The 15,832-nt window shown below is 42.0% G+C and overlaps 1 protein-coding gene across 12 annotated transcripts in view; it reads right to left on the minus strand.

Moving 5' to 3' along the window:
• TNS1 (tensin 1) overlaps positions 1-15,832 on the minus strand; it is a 673,270-nt gene that overhangs the window by 183,906 nt on the left and 473,532 nt on the right. For all 12 annotated transcript variants that reach the window (XR_012245040.1, XM_073634389.1, XM_073634393.1 and 9 more), the window contains 4 exons: positions 13,600-13,722; positions 11,047-11,111; positions 4,874-4,957; positions 1,205-1,317 (listed from right to left, as the gene is read on the minus strand). Coding sequence is in view for 11 of the 12 variants with exons in the window: in XM_073634389.1 (XP_073490490.1) it covers positions 1,205-1,317; positions 4,874-4,957; positions 11,047-11,111; positions 13,600-13,722 (385 nt within the window). In the remaining variant the exon portion in view is untranslated. The remainder of the gene's footprint in view (positions 1-1,204; positions 1,318-4,873; positions 4,958-11,046; positions 11,112-13,599; positions 13,723-15,832) is intronic.

Consider the following 15,832-nt stretch of genomic DNA (forward strand, 5'->3'; position numbering starts at 1 on the left):
CAGAACTGGACAGCATACTCCAGGTGCGGCTGGACCAGAGTCTTGTAGAGCGGGAGAATTATCGTTTTATCTCTGGAGTTGATCCCCCTTTTAATGCCAATATTCTGTTTGCTTTATTAGCAGCAGCTTTGGCATTGCATGCCATTGCTGAGCCTATCATCTACTAGGACCCCCAGGTCCTTTTCCATCCTAGATTCCCCCAGAGGTTCTCCCCCCAGTGTATAGATTGCATTCATATTTTTGCCACTCAAATGCATTATTTTACATTTTTCTACATTGAATCTCATTTGCCATGTAGTCGCCCACCCCATTAATTTGTTCAGGTCTTTTTGCAAGGTTTCCACATCCTGCGGAGAAGTTATTGCCCTACTTAGCTTAGTATCGTTCGCAAATACAGAGATTGAGCTGTTTATCCCATCCTCCAGATCGTTTATGAACAAATTAAATAGGATTGGTCCCAGCACAGAACCCTGGGGGACCCCACTACCCACCCCTGACCATTCCGAGTACTCCCCATTTATCACCACCCTCTGAACCAGGGCCATCTTAACAGCATCATGGGCCCCTGGGCAAAGTAATGCACTGGAGCCCCTACAAGCCTGTCCCAATTTTCACACCTACTCTCAAGAATTAAAGTATAACTCCTCACTGTGCCCCTTGCAGACTCATAGTGGAAGAGGAAGGAGAGGAGAGCCAGAGATCACAGAGCAGATAGCCGCTGTTACAGCTAACTTGCCTCTGCTCCGCTCACCATCACACACAGCCCCGCCTCCTCCTAACCTTGCGCCGGCGATAGACAGAACACATTCCAGCATTAGACCCGCATTCTGTCTATCACAGGCGCGGGGTTAGGAGGAGTGTGTGTGGGCTGTGTGTGACGGCGAGCGGAGCGGAGGCAATTCCAACGCCTTCGCTCTAGATCCGTCCGGCCCTGATGGGGCCCCATGTGCATCTGGGCCCCTGGGCTGTGCCCACTTGAAAATACGGCCCTGCTCTGAACTCGCCCCTTGTAGCCAGTTTTCAATCCATGTACTCACCCTATGGTCCATGCCAACGGACCATACACATACATACACACCCTAATGTAAAGGGCTGGGCACACCTATGGTATCATCTAGGGGGTTCTAATAAAAGGTTTCTGGTTGGAGATGTACAGAGAGAGTTATGATGGAGACATTTGTTCTTGGTGGATGACGGGACTTACCTCCTTTGGACTCGAAGTTCGGAATGCCGTGCATGATGACGTGGTGGAGGAACAAGGGCTTGTTATTCATCTTAATGGCACCGGACAGCAGGCCGCTGAAATAATGGATATACCTGAGGAGACCGGAGGAAGACAAACCAATTCAGTGGGACACAAAAGGCTAAATCCACAGGGCTTGACAGGTAAACTTTAAACAACAGAAAAAAAAAAAAGAGGTCCTATGCACCGCACATCACTGCAAGACCCCCCACGGATATGTGAAAGGACAGCCTCAGCCCACCTCAACGCGTTTCACTCCACCCCCAGAGCTTAATTATGATCACCAGGATTAAGCTCTGGGGGCAGGACGAAACACGTTAGACGGAGCCCGGGCTGAGGCTGTCTTTTCACATATCCACGGGGTCTTGCAGTGATGTGCGGTGCATAGGACCTTTTTTGTTGTCTGTTGTATCACTGGAGCTGGGATGAGCTCTGTCCTTGCCAGCGCTCCCAGGAGAGGACTTGGCTGGCACCTTGAGCGGCACCCCCTAATTGTTGTCTGGTCACAGGTAAAATTTGAATATGGGAGCTATTGAAGATTTGTTCATATAGTTCTGAAATCTGCACAGTTCCGCCGTACAGCACAGACCGTATTTTTTTTTTCTCTGCTGCAGTTCAGTAACACTCACAGGTCTTGTCCCCCCCCCCCCCCAGCTTGTGATTGGACAGTGAAAGGAGAAGTGGTACACTGATAAGCTTACCTCTTTGTCACTCTGGTCTGCCCTTTGCACTGCAGCACAGCTCATTGGTACATTGTGCTGCTTCTCCCTCCCCCAGTCTGAGTTCTGCTGTAGAGAACTACAAGAAGCAGAAGCTGGCGCCAGGTCTAGACATGTTCGCTGCCGAAAAATGTGTTTGTTTTATTTTTTTTTCGGGTCAACAGTTATGAATGAAATTCGAAAACCCGATGATTCGAAAATGCGAAAATTTGGAAATCCGAAATTTGAAAATTCGCAATTCAGAAATTCGAAATAACTATTAAATCCGAAATAATAACTATTAATTATTACATTATAGGTATTGGAATTTCCCTTCAAATTTGGCTGTTAGTGAACGTAACAAATTTATCCAAAGTTGTGAATTATCCGAAATAACAAATGCTGCATTTAAATGAATGGAACAAAATTTAATTTAATAAAATTTAACAAATAATATAAAGTTTTTATTACTATTAATGTTTTACATTCTATTTGTTTAGATGCAGCATTCATTATTTCAGATAATTTGTAACTTCAGATAAATTTGTATTCGTTACGTTCACCAACAGCCAAATTCGAAAGGAAATTCCAATACCTATAATTTAATAGTTAGTAATAGTTAATAATAATATTATTATTATTATTATTATTATTATTATTAATAATATTATTCGTTTGTTATTATTTAGAAATTTTTGGGGTTTTTGGATTTTCATTCTTATTTTTAGATTTTTGTTCTTTGAATTTTCATTCTTCTTTTCGGATTTTTGAATTTTCAAGTTTTTGAATTTCTGATTTTCTGATTTTTGAATTTCTGATTTTTTGGATTTTCGAATTTCCGAATTTTCGTTTTAGGAAAAATCCATTAAATGGGTTTTCGTTAATTCCAATATTTCCGAATTAACAAATTTGTTGAATTGCGTCAAAAAAATACATTCGAAACAAATAGCATATATCTAGTCATGTACACCGCTTGCTCATTAACTTCTTGTCTTGCACGTAACACATATGTGCGACAAAGAGGGGGCGGGCTTTAACACTCACACGCCACACATATTCTTCCATGGGAGGCGGAGCTTGCTCTGCTCAGAGTGCGCTCCAAGCTCTCAGTCTCTTATTCTACAGAGAGCGGTGTGCGGCTTAGCTCATGTCTCCATATATATAATTTACTGATTATATCACTGGGATTTTATACCTAGAGGACTGCAGGCCTTCACTTTGAAATATTGATTCATCCAACAATATAGGTTTTGGCGCATTTCGGCTGAGAACAAGAATTATAGGAAACCTTTTATCGAACGCTGCCCTCTTCTGGCCATGTTTACCCATACATCACATAAACAAGATTTAAAGGGAATGCAGTCTTTGTAAAGTGTTTGAATGTCTTAGATAGGACTGTGATCAGTTCATGTCAACAATGTATCGATGTACCACCAGCTTTTTACATTTGCTAATTACATAACAAAGCATTGCAATGAAGTTCCTTCTTTTGGGGTGCAGCACAGCGATGGTGTCACACCCCCCCCTTTAATACAGCACTACAACAAAAGATATTTGTGTCAGCAGAAGGAAATTGAACTTCTGTCTTCTTTATAAATTGGTACCAGGCATTGAGATGTATGTTTTAAACCATTATCTAAGTCAAGTTCCTCCACCCCAAACACGATCATCCATGTCTTTATGGACTCTTCTGGGAAGGCTGTCCACAAGGTTTAGGAGTGTGTCTATGGGGATGTTTGACCATTCTTCCAGAAGAGCCTTTGTTTGGCTCACAGTCTCCGCTCTAATTCATCCCGAAGGTCAGGACTCTGTGCAGGCCAGTCAAGTTCCTCCACCCCAAACTCGCTCATCCGTGTCTTTATGGACTCTTCTGGGAAGGCTGTCCTCAAGGTTTAGGAGTGTGTCTATGGGGATGTTTGACCATTCTTCCAGAAGAGCCTTTGTCTGGCTCGCAGTCTCCGCTCTAATTCATCCCGAAGGTGAGAACTCTGTGCAGGCCAGTCAAGTTCCCCCACCCCAAACTCGCTCATCCGTGTCTTTATGGACCTTGCTTTGTGGACTGCTGCGCAGTCATGTTGGAACAGGAAGGGACCGTCCCCAAACTGTTCCCACAAAGTTGGGAGCATGAGATTGTCCAAAATGTCTTGGTATGCTGACACCTTAAGAGTTCCCTTCGCTGGAACTAAAGAACCAAGCCCAGTCCCTGAAAAACAACCACACACCATAATCCCCCCTCCACCCAATGATTTGGACCAGTGCACAAAGCAAGGTCCATAAAGACATGGATGAGTGAGTTTGGGGTGGAGGAACTTAACTGGCCTGCTGTTTTTCAGGTGTTGGGCCTCTTAGTTCCAGTGAAGGGAATTCCTAAGACGTCAGCATACCAAGACATTTTGGACAATTTCATGCTCCCAACTTTGTAGGAACAGTTTGGGGATGGCCCCTTCCTGTTCCAACATGACCGCACACCAGTGCACAAAGCAAGGTCCATAGAGACATGGATGAGCGAATTTGGGGTGGAGGAACTTGACTGGCCTGACCTCAACCCGCTAGAACACCTTTTGCGATAAATTAGAGTGGAGACTGCGGACCAGGCCTTCTCGTCCAACATCCGTGACTGACCTCACAAATGCTCTTCTGGAAGAATGGTCAAACATTCCCATAGACACACTCCTAAACCTTGTGGACGGCCTTCCCAGAAGAGTTGAAGCTGTTATAGCTGCAAAGGGTGAGCCAACTCTATATTGAACCCTACGGACTAAGACTGGGATGTCATTAAAGTTCATGTGTGTGTAAAGGTGTCCCAATACTTTTGACAATATAGCGTATGTGCATCAAAGAGAAAAGATCTGTCACTAGCAGTGTGATCGACACGCCTCGGAGCCAGGACATAGGATGAAAGTTTGCTTCTTCTAACCACAGAAGTACTGACCTCTTCTGAGACGGCTGTGCGACCGGAAGAACCTTGTCTTCATAGAAGCGCCTCATTGCAAACCTGTCCAGAGCCTGATCTGCACTGTGGAGAAAGAAAGAGAAAATTAAAAGGGATTTCACACAGGGGGGGAGAATCTTCCAGGATTGTAGATCTATTATGCTAAGTGCAGGTTGGCGTTTTACATAAAAACAATCACCTTGATTCATCCATTTTCAAAAACACTTAAGGCATGCTAAAGTGGTGTCTCAATCAATGCTGTGTGTCAGTTTAGCATACCTTAAGTGCTCCTGCAAGTTTGATGAATCGTGTAGCTAAACTCTCTATTTTGCTACACAGCACCGTAAGCAGAACGATCATCCTGAAGAGAATACTATGGATGTCATGCTGGAGTCAGACGATCGGAGTGATAGGGCTGCTGACATCACATCCATAATCGGGCACCCAGCAGTAGTCTCGGGGCTTTTGGAAAATATGTTACCTGCACACATAATATACTGGGAAGACCAAATGAACGCTCTGGTGACGAGGGTCTCTTTAAGCAGGGTCGGGACAAGGGGTGGGCAGGAGGGGCAGCTGCCCTGGGCACTGTGTTATCATATGAGGTGGGGGGGCACCACCAGGAGATTGGGGGGGGGGCAGGGTGTAAGAATTGTTCCAGAAGAGGAAATTTGGGGAGGTGTGTTGGGAGCGGTGATTTGGGGGGATGGGTGAAGGGGGATTTGTTCTAGATGGGGGGATTTGTGCCAGAAAAGGTAATATGGTAGGAGGGGGGTTTATGCTAGTAGGGATGATTGGGGGGGGGGGGATTTGCACTACGAGAAGGGTATTTGGAGTGGAGAGAGAAGATTTGTGCTTAGGTGAAACATGCAGGTTGATGCTCGATTTTTTTTTGGGGGGGGGAATTTATGCTAGTATGGATGATTGGGGGGGGGGTATTTGCGCTACGAGGCGGGGTTTTGCTGGGGGCATGTGTGGAGAGAGAGGATTTGAGCTGGGGGAGATGGGGGGGGGTCAAAGATTTGTGCCAGGAGAGGGGATTTTAGTAGGGGGGTGGATTTAAACTGGGAGGAAGGGGAGATTTATTCTTAGGGGGAACATGCAGGTTTAATGCTCGATTTTTTTTGGGGGGGGGGGGTAAGATTTTCGCTGACACATAATCATATATTTTGGGGTGGGTGAAGGGGGATTTGTTCTAGGTGGGGGGATTTGGGGTGTGCCAGAAAAGGTAATATGGTAGGAGGGGGGTTTATGCTAGTAGGGATGATTGGGGGGGGGGGGGTATTTGCACTACGAGAGGGGTATTTGGAGTGGAGAGAGAAGATTTGTGCTCTGAGGGGAAATTTGAGGGGTAGAGGATTTGTGCTAGGTGGATGGAGTTTTTTCGTGTGGCGGGGGGGGAGGATGGGCTAGGGGCATGTGTGGAGAGAGAGGATTTGAGCAGGGGAGATGGGGGGGGCAAAGATTTGTGCCAGGAGGGGGGATTTCAGCAGGGGGGTGGATTTGCACTGGGAGGAGGGGGAGATTTATGCTTAGGGGGAACATGCAGGTTGATGTTCGATTTTTTTGGAGGGGAGGATTTATGCTAGTAGGGATGATTGGGGGGGTATTTGCGCTATGAGGGGGGGGGTTGCTGGGGGCATGTGTGGAGAGAGAGGATTTGAGCTGGGGGAGATGGGGGGGGTCAAAGATTTGTGCCAGGAGAGGGGATTTTAGCAGGGGGGTGGATTTGTACTGGGAGGAGGGGAGATTTATGTTTAGGGGGAACATCCAGGTTGAAGCTTGATTTTTTTGGGGGGGGATTTTTGCTGACACATAATCATACATCTTGGGGGGAGGGGGGGAAGGTTTGGCATGTTTGCCCCGGGCTCTACATGACCTTGTCCCGTCACTGTCTTTAATGGCCAATTGTGCTGCCTTCTGTAAGGAAGACTTATTTTTGCCCCGTTGGTTTAGCTTTTTATAACTTAGTCTGACTATACAGTATTTCCGTGCACAACATAATAATATTTTGAAGGACACTATGGGGGAGATTTACTAAAACTGGAGAGTGTAAAATCTGGTGCAGCTCTGCATAGTAACCAATCAGCTTCCAGGTTATATTGGCAAAGCTTAATTGAACAAGCTGAAGCTAGAAGCCGATTGGTTATCATGCACAGCTGGCAAAAGATTTTGCACAGTTTTAATAAATCAACCCCAGTGTGTGTTATTTTATCTCACTAGGATCGCCCTCTAGTGGCCAATCTACAAACAAGTATTTTTAATATAATATACTAAAAACGTGGAAAAGTAAGCTTGTAAAAATGTGTGTCATCTCAAAAATGAATTCAAAAGGCAAACTCTGTATTAATAAATCGAGATACCGATATGAAAATATACAAATTTCTTCCCTTAACCCCCTAGCGCCGGCCGTACGCAAATATGTGGCCTCTTGGCGCCTGGTCCTTAGTGCTGAGGGGGCCTCAGATTTGCGTGAACTGCTGCCTATACACCCGTGCAGAGACCATGCGCGCTGTGCGCTCACAGCACAGTTACCGTAACACAGTTTTTTCGAACCACGCGACCACCGTGACAGCGATCGCGTTATCTTAAGCCGCGCCTCCCGGCATCATAAAACCTTTTAAAGGGCCGGGAGGCGCCAGTGTTTCGTCAGATTAGGCGACCCATCAGAATGTGTAACGAAAGTGACGTTCCGTTGCCGCCACCTTGCTACACCCCGCACTCCTCCACAGTAAGGATAGAGTGAGAAGGGGGCAAGCGGACATCTTGTTACACCCACCGTAGTTTTGCATTTTACACTTATTTTTAGGTAAACTGAGTTTATAAAGTGATACACAGGATTTAGAACTCCGGGTGACTGTTTTGGTGTTGAATTTTAAAAGCAGCGGTGTTCTGTCAGATTAACGAACCTGTGAGATCCGCAGGCTCGCCGCGGCTTTTAAAATTCAACATCTAAACAGTCACCCGGAGTTCTAAGGTGTCCTTTTATGAAAGGGCGGTAAAATACCGCTTTTCAGTTCTCAGGCATTCTCAGAGGAGATCGCTCTCCTCTGAGTGCCTGTTTATGAAAGTGTGTAGATCTCTTCTCATGTTGAGTTGAGGAGCGATCTACAAACGCCGGGAACTCCTGAGAACGGCTCCTCTCACTATAATCTCGTGTGATATAGCGGGATTACAGTATGAGGAACCATAAAATACAAAGTGTAACACAAATCAGCACACATTATTCCCCAACATAGTAATAAAATAATAAAGTTAAATTCCCCCTACACAATATACATTAACCTAATTATAAAAAAAACATTGTTTTTATCAATATTTAAAGATCATACATGTCCCTATTTAATGTGAATGGTGTATAGTAAATGAATGTAATGCACATATGTAATGCAGCTATACACCATTCATATAAATGCAAAATACATTTATAATCATTAAAAAAATAATTTTAATAAAGTATACAAGTATAAATATTTATTAATAAATTAAAATAAAATATATTTCATTACAGATAAACATAAAAATTGATAAACTGGTGCGATGCGAGAACACTGCAAATCCACTGCGGGTTCCCGCATCGCACCGACTCGCATGTCAGTTCACACTGCCATATGCGAATCGCTGGGGAGTGTCAATACATTGTTAACGACACCCCCAGTTCAGCTTGCATATCGCACTGTGAACTGACAGTCCGGACATGAATCGGATCGCATATGTGTGAACACACATGCGATCCGATTCTGGTCCGAACAGAAAAAAGGGTCCTGTGCGTGTTTGCACCGAATGCGGTGCGATATCAGCCATACTATCTGTACAGCTGATATCGCACCGCACAGACATCGCATGTAATGTGAATGGCAGTGTGCTGCGAATTACATGCGATGCCTGTGCGATGTCCGGCATCGCACAAGTGTGAACTGGGCCTAAAAGTTAACAACACCCCCAAATCAGTTCGCATATCGCAGTGCGATCTGCAAACTCGGACAGTAATCGAATCGCATGGGTGTGAACACCCATGCGATCCGATTCTGCTGTGGACCAAAAAAAGGGTCCTGTAAGAGTTTGGTCCGAGGGCAATGCAAATTTAGCAATACTATCTGTATGGCTGAAATCGCATCGCACAGAGATCGGATGTGATTTTGCACTGCAGTGCGGTGCGAATCACCTCCGATCTCGGACACCGCAGCAGTGGGAACTGGCCCTAAATCATATTGCATTTGCACCAAAATGGTACAGGACCCTTTATTTGGTCCGCACTGGAATCGGATCGCATGGGTGTGAACACCCATGCGATCCGATTCCTGCACCATTACATAGTTCGCACTGCGATCTGTGAAATGATCTGGGGGTGTCATTAACTTTCCATTGACACCCGCAGTGGTGCGCAGATGTCAATGTAGGTGCGATGTGAAAACCCGCACAGGAATCACGCTGGTTCACGCATCGCACAAGTGTGAACCCAGCCAGAGACGTGAACATCTAAAAAAAAAAATATATATATATCTCTCTCTCTCTCTCTATATATATATATATATATATCTCTCTCTCTCTCTCTCTATATATATATATATCTATCTCTATCTATATATATATATATATATATATATATACACATATATATATATATAGAGAGAGAGAGAGAGAGAGAGAGAGAGAGAGAGAGAGAGAGAGAGAGAGAGAGAGAGAGATCTATATGTATATATCTATATCTATATATATAGATATAGATATATATATATATATCTATATCTATATATATAGATCTATCTATATATATAGATAGATATATATATATACACACACTATAAATTCCTATCCTGCTGGTTTTGGGGTGTGTAATGGTGGGGAAGGTGTGCTCTGACTGTTTGGTGAAAGAAAGAAGTCAAAAGACTTCTTGCTTTCTCCAGAATATCAGCCAGTTTCATTCTTCTCACTCTGATTCTCCACTTCTGAAATGGTGAATCAGAAAGTGAGAATTCTGTCACAGATCGCCAGTGAGGTGCTGAGATCGCACCTTCATAAACTGGCCGTTTCTGTGAAGTCAGTTACAAATTCTCATTGTGCTGAAATAATCAGCGGAGAACATGTTCTCCGCTGATTATCTCAGTTTCATAAACTGGTAATGAGCTGAGATCAGCGGTGAGACTCGGGATCGCCGCTGATCTCAGTTTCATAAAAGGACACCTAAGTCCTGTATTTCACTAGATAAACTCAGTTAAAATGAAGTGTAAAATGCAAAACTCCGGTGGGTGTAACAAGATGTCCGCTTGCCGCCTTCTCACTGTATCCTTATTATAGAAGAGTGCGGGGAGTAGCGAGATGGCGGCGACGGAACGTCACTTCCTTTACCAGTTCTGACGGGTAGCCTAATCTGAGGAAACACCAGCACTAAGGGGATTTAATGAAGACAAAAATAAGATAAAAATAAATAACCTATTAAAATAAATAAGGACCAGAAAACAGCTTTCCATGGAGCTTTCGGTGCAGAGATTTCCCCCCTACATGTCCTCAGTCTGATGACCGGCATCATTCAACCAACTTCCTCTGACCCTAAGGAGCCCCCCGTCCCCAGACTGTGACTGGACAGTGAAAGGAGAAGCAGCACAGCGATGAGCTCATCTCTCCGTCACTCTGCTCTCTTCTCCTATCAGCGCGCTTTCTTGCCAGCGCCACAAACTGATTGGCTCCTTGTGCTGCTTCTTCCTCTCACACTCCAGCTCTGCTTTAGCCAGCGCATGAACTGGTTGGCTCCTTGTGCTGCTTCTTCCTCTCATACTCCAGCTCTGTTTTACATGCACTGCAAGAGGTGGATCCCAGGTCAAATTCAGCCTTAAACTTATTGCAATTAAAAAAAAAAAAAAAAACAACAATGAATAATGTATTAATATTACAGAGCTGGATAAATTTGTGTCTCATATCTACCTGGGGTATAGTTTTAAGCATAAATAATACCCAGACTTTTCCCAGACAAGACTGGTTTTCACGTTTAGTTATATAAAAAAAAAAGAAAAAAACATATAATCTGCAGTGCAAGTTTACAAAAGAGCAAGGCGGGCCACTCCAGCCCCCGAACTATGAAGAAGCAACAATTCCCAGTTGGTCCAAGGTTTTAGGACCCTCGAGGTGCCCATGATGAAGATACAATGGTAATTAAAAGGCTGTCTGTGAGATACCTGGCAGATATGTTGCTGTAGTGCATGTATGCCGCCACAACCACTCCGGTGCGCCCTCGATTTCCCTGAAAGAAAAAGAAAAAACAAAACTGGAGATGGGCCTACAGCAAATTTTGTCAGATTTTCCGACAGCTATGTAGTGCACGGGCAAACCTGACTGGAGACACATTGAATGGATTAGGTAGGCTCTCATATTATTGTAGACAAAGACTCGTCCAAGCTCTACCGCACAATTGTAAAGTAATGAGCTGAAGATCGGTGGTTCTCGGGCTTGTTGCGTCCCATGAACATCAAAATAGTAAGAAATGCCGGCAACACGATTTTCTTCTAATTCTTTATTAGTGGGAATGCTTCAGCAGTCCCACTATTGTTATTCGTTTTTTATTTATTTTTTAATTCTATTATTATTCCGTATGTTTTTTGGCTCTGCGTAACTTCTGCACACTTTCAGCTATTAAAACCATTCACCTTTTAAAATGTTCAGCTCTTTCAGCTAATGATGGGACTTCTTCAACTTTTTTTTCTACTATTTATACTTTTTAAAATATTAAGCTTTTTAACACTTTTTTTTTAACATTGAAGTGAATGAGAGCATGCTTCAAATCCTTAAAATCTTCTTCCGCTCCCAAAAGTTATAGCTCCTTCATACTTTCACCTACAGACGCCAAACTTTTAAAATGTTCAGCTCTTTCAGCTAATGATGGGACTTCTTCAACTTTTTTTTCTACTATTTATACTTTTTAAAATATTAAGCTTTTTAACACTTTTTTTTTAACATTGAAGTGAATGAGAGCATGCTTCAAATCCTTAAAATCTTCTTCCACTCCCAAAAGTTATAGCTCCTTCATACTTTCCCCTACAGATGCCAAACAAACTTTTAAAATGTTCAGCTCTTTCGGCTAATGATGGGACTTCTTCAACTTTTTTTCTACTATTTATACTTTTTAAAATATTAAGCTTTTTAACACTTTTTTTTTTAACATTGAAGTGAATGAGAGCATGCTTCAAATCCTTAAAATCTTCTTCCGCTCCCAAAAGTTATAGCTCCTTCATACTTTCACCTACAGACGCCAAACTTTTAAAATGTTCAGCTCTTTCAGCTAATGATGGGACTTCTTCAACTTTTTTTTTCTACTATTTATACTTTTTAAAATATTAAGCTTTTTAACACTTTTTTTTTTTAACATTGAAGTGAATGAGAGCATGCTTCAAATCCTTAAAATCTTCTTCCGCTCCCAAAAGTTATAGCTCCTTCATACTTTCACCTACAGACGCCAAACTTTTAAAATGTTCAGCTCTTTCAGCTAATGATGGGACTTCTTCAACTTTTTTTTCTACTATTTATACTTTTTAAAATATTAAGCTTTTTAACACTTTTTTTTAACTTTGTAGTGAATGAGAGCATGCTTCAAATCCTTAAAATCTTCTTCCGCTCCCAAAAGTTTCAGCTCCTTCATACTTTCACCTACAGACGCCAAACAAACTTTAAAATGTTCACAAAATATTCAGCTATCTGGCTATATCTTTTCAGTTTGATATCTTTTACAGTTTTTGTGAAAAAGCTGTTTAAGTTTAGAGATCATTTCAGGAAATTTTATCGATTAAACAGAGTGTCTATTGGGCTGCTTAGAGTGGATGATGTCATAGCTAGAGCACAGAGCCTTAAAAAAATGATCTTCGTTCCTTCTCTATAAATTGCTCTCACGCCCACAAGATCTACTTGTCATACACAGTTTATACATCAAAACGTAGGTATGTTTGTCTAGTTTAAGGCAATGTGCTCAGTTTTGTGATACGCCTTTTACTTTTGGCTGGTTGAGCTTCCAAATGACAAGAGTTCTACACTTTCTACCATTGACTGTCCTGTATAAAATTCTTCACATTTCCCAGCGAAACGCACAGCCAACTTTTTTTTTAAATCGCTGACATGCCCACATTTTCTAGGTTTATCAACTTAAATTTTAGACCGATACGTTCACAAAGGCCGTGTGTCTCTAACGGTGAAGTCGCTGTTTCGATAGCATGTACTGTTGTGGATTTATTAAGGCTGGTTTGAAGGGTTCTCTCACACTGTCTCTCACTCATTAGGTGTAGGGATTAATGATCAAAAAGCTTTTCAAAAAACCTTTAAATATTCCACATCTTTCATACATTAGTGGTGTTTGTTAAACTTTTTTTTAATGAAATTCATGTTTATTTTAAAACCATTCCTACTTTTCCAACTATTCTCACTTCTTCAACTTTTTCTTACGGATTTAAGCTACCATATTCATCCAGTTATCCACAAGCCCCCCCCCCCCCCCCCACCCCAAGTGACTCCCGTCACAGTTCCCCCTATTCTTGTTTAGGTTGACAATTGTTAAATTTTAGTTCTCCAATCACTTTATGTCCCAGTCCCAAAAGGACAAAATCGAGAGGGTGGATCTCTCTTGTAGTGACATAGACCACAATAAAAAAATCCTTCTACACTATCCAAAGTGCATTGTCCATGTTGAGTCTTTTCTGTTATTCTAATTCTGTTTTTGTAGGATAGAAAAGAAAAAAAAAAAGTACCTTGTTGTGAATGACGACAACATTGTGGGGGTCGGCGTTCAGCCACGTGTCCATGGCTTTACAGATACTGCACACCTTCTCCAGTGCCGGGGCATGGAGGTCTGGCCACCCGAAATCCAACACCTGCATGGGGAGAAAACCGAACATGATGAGACTTGAGAAGGATTCTAAGATATAAAAAAACAACATCAAAATCAGTAGTGGGTGTACAGACACTGAAAAGACACGGGATGGCACAAACACCTAGTGCATTACCACCACCAAATTTTATTAAAGATCCAGAAACAGACTCATGAACATGAGAAGGTGCAAGCATTTCAGAAATCAACTCCTAGCTTTAGGCGATGTCATAGTTGCTGCCGTTGCAAAGCCAACGCGTTTCAGAGGACATGCCCCCTTTCTCAGGGGATGAGGACTGGGCGGGCTGGGATCGGCTTGGATTGTGTCTCCACGGCTAGAGAGCTATGGCCTGGAAAAATCCAACTGTATTCCCTCCAATACAAACAATAACTTAATAATAAATAATAATAATAGAAAATATTACTTTTAAGATGCAATCTAAAAGCATTGCACCAGCTCTATAAGAAAGATCTTTATTATACAACAAAAAAAACAATACTTGTCTGGATTCCCAATAGGGCGGTAAGGTTTTGGTGTACAGGTCTGTCTTCTGAACACCTAAACTGAAGCAATAGGAAAAATAGATAGCCGGCAACCTGAAACATCCACAGATGTTTTTTTGAGTTGCCGGCTGTCTATTTTTCCTAAAGATCTTGTTAATATATGTGGTCTTCAAAGGGACTTTAGTAGCTTTAGTAGATCAGTAATATGTCACACAAAGGCCAGCCAATACTGTGTGAGCTGGAGTAGAATCGAAGTCATGCAGCCTGTTCATTCTGTGTGTGTGCCTCAGAGCTCAATCAGCTGTGTAGAAGTCAGCATTTTCTTCTCTTCCTTCTAGGGATCCTATTCACTCCCCGTTTTTTTTTTTTCTATTGCGTTCCCTATCGCCTACCACATGTTGGCCCTGAGGAAGGGGGAGGCTTTCCTCAGGGTTGGTTGTTCTTAATCAAAAACATTCTATACTCATCACTAGAGAGGCGCACAAGGGAAGCATTCATTTTGTTTTATTTTTGTTTGGTAAAGTGTTACAAAACCCACAACAGTAAAATCAGTCTGTGTATGCAGTAAAGCATGTTTGTTATACTCACCGTGGAACCTAAGGGGTTAATCCTCCACATTGTGTAAAAAAGCTGTTTGATCCTGTCTTCTCCGATCCTCCCCTGCTTCCACTGTCCCCTGATAATTTCCTAATAACACAGAGCCTATGGAGTCAGGCTGCACATGCTCAGTTTGGTGTGTGTTGCTAGATAGGTTTTTTTTTTTTCTTGGGAGGGTGCATGTGATCAGCACAGGGCCAATCAGCACTGTCCAGACAGAGGGTCAGGGGGTCTTGCAGTCAGGGAACTCCTCCTACAAGCTTTAACCAGTGCTTGGCTGGATACTGATAGAAGTCCCAAGATTGCTTTATACTGCTGATGAGAAAAGGTATTTAGCAGTTTATATTTACTAAAATAATTGTATTTCCATGTTCTGTGTACTGTGGAGAGACCAGATATAGTGAGTGCAGGCTCCTGGGTTTAGTAACACTTTAGGTTTATAATTTTATTACATCACATTTGTTACGTTAGAATGATCGTTTTTTGGATTTCACTTTGTATATTTGGATACCTTATGTATATTAGTTATTTTAAATTTATTTGAAATTCTAATTTCGAGATTTGAAATTCGAAACTAGAAATTAAAATTTCGGAACTATATTCATTCTATTTTATTCCATTCTATTGTAATCTATTCTTTTTTTTTTTTTTGTTCAATTTTATGTTTTATTCTATTGCTTTATATTCTATTCTATTTTATTCTGTTCAATTCTTTTCTATTTCTTTATTTTCTATGCTATTCTGTTTTATTCTATTATATTCCTTTAATTTCTATTCTATTTGGTTTTATTGTGTTCCTTCATTTTCTATTCTATGCTATCCTGTTTTATTCTTTTAGATTCCATTCTATAAAGCAGCCTAAGTAGGAATCATTTTATTTAGCTTTGTTATAATTTATTTCGGATTAGTTGAAATTCATTATTCTGGCGATTTCAGAAATTCGAATGCATCCGAATCTACGAATAACAAAAATTTTGTCCGAATTTTGATTTGTAACGACACAAAGCTACATC

This window comes from Aquarana catesbeiana, linkage group LG06, assembly GCF_042186555.1.
Source record: "Aquarana catesbeiana isolate 2022-GZ linkage group LG06, ASM4218655v1, whole genome shotgun sequence".
NCBI lineage: Eukaryota > Metazoa > Chordata > Amphibia > Anura > Ranidae > Aquarana > Aquarana catesbeiana.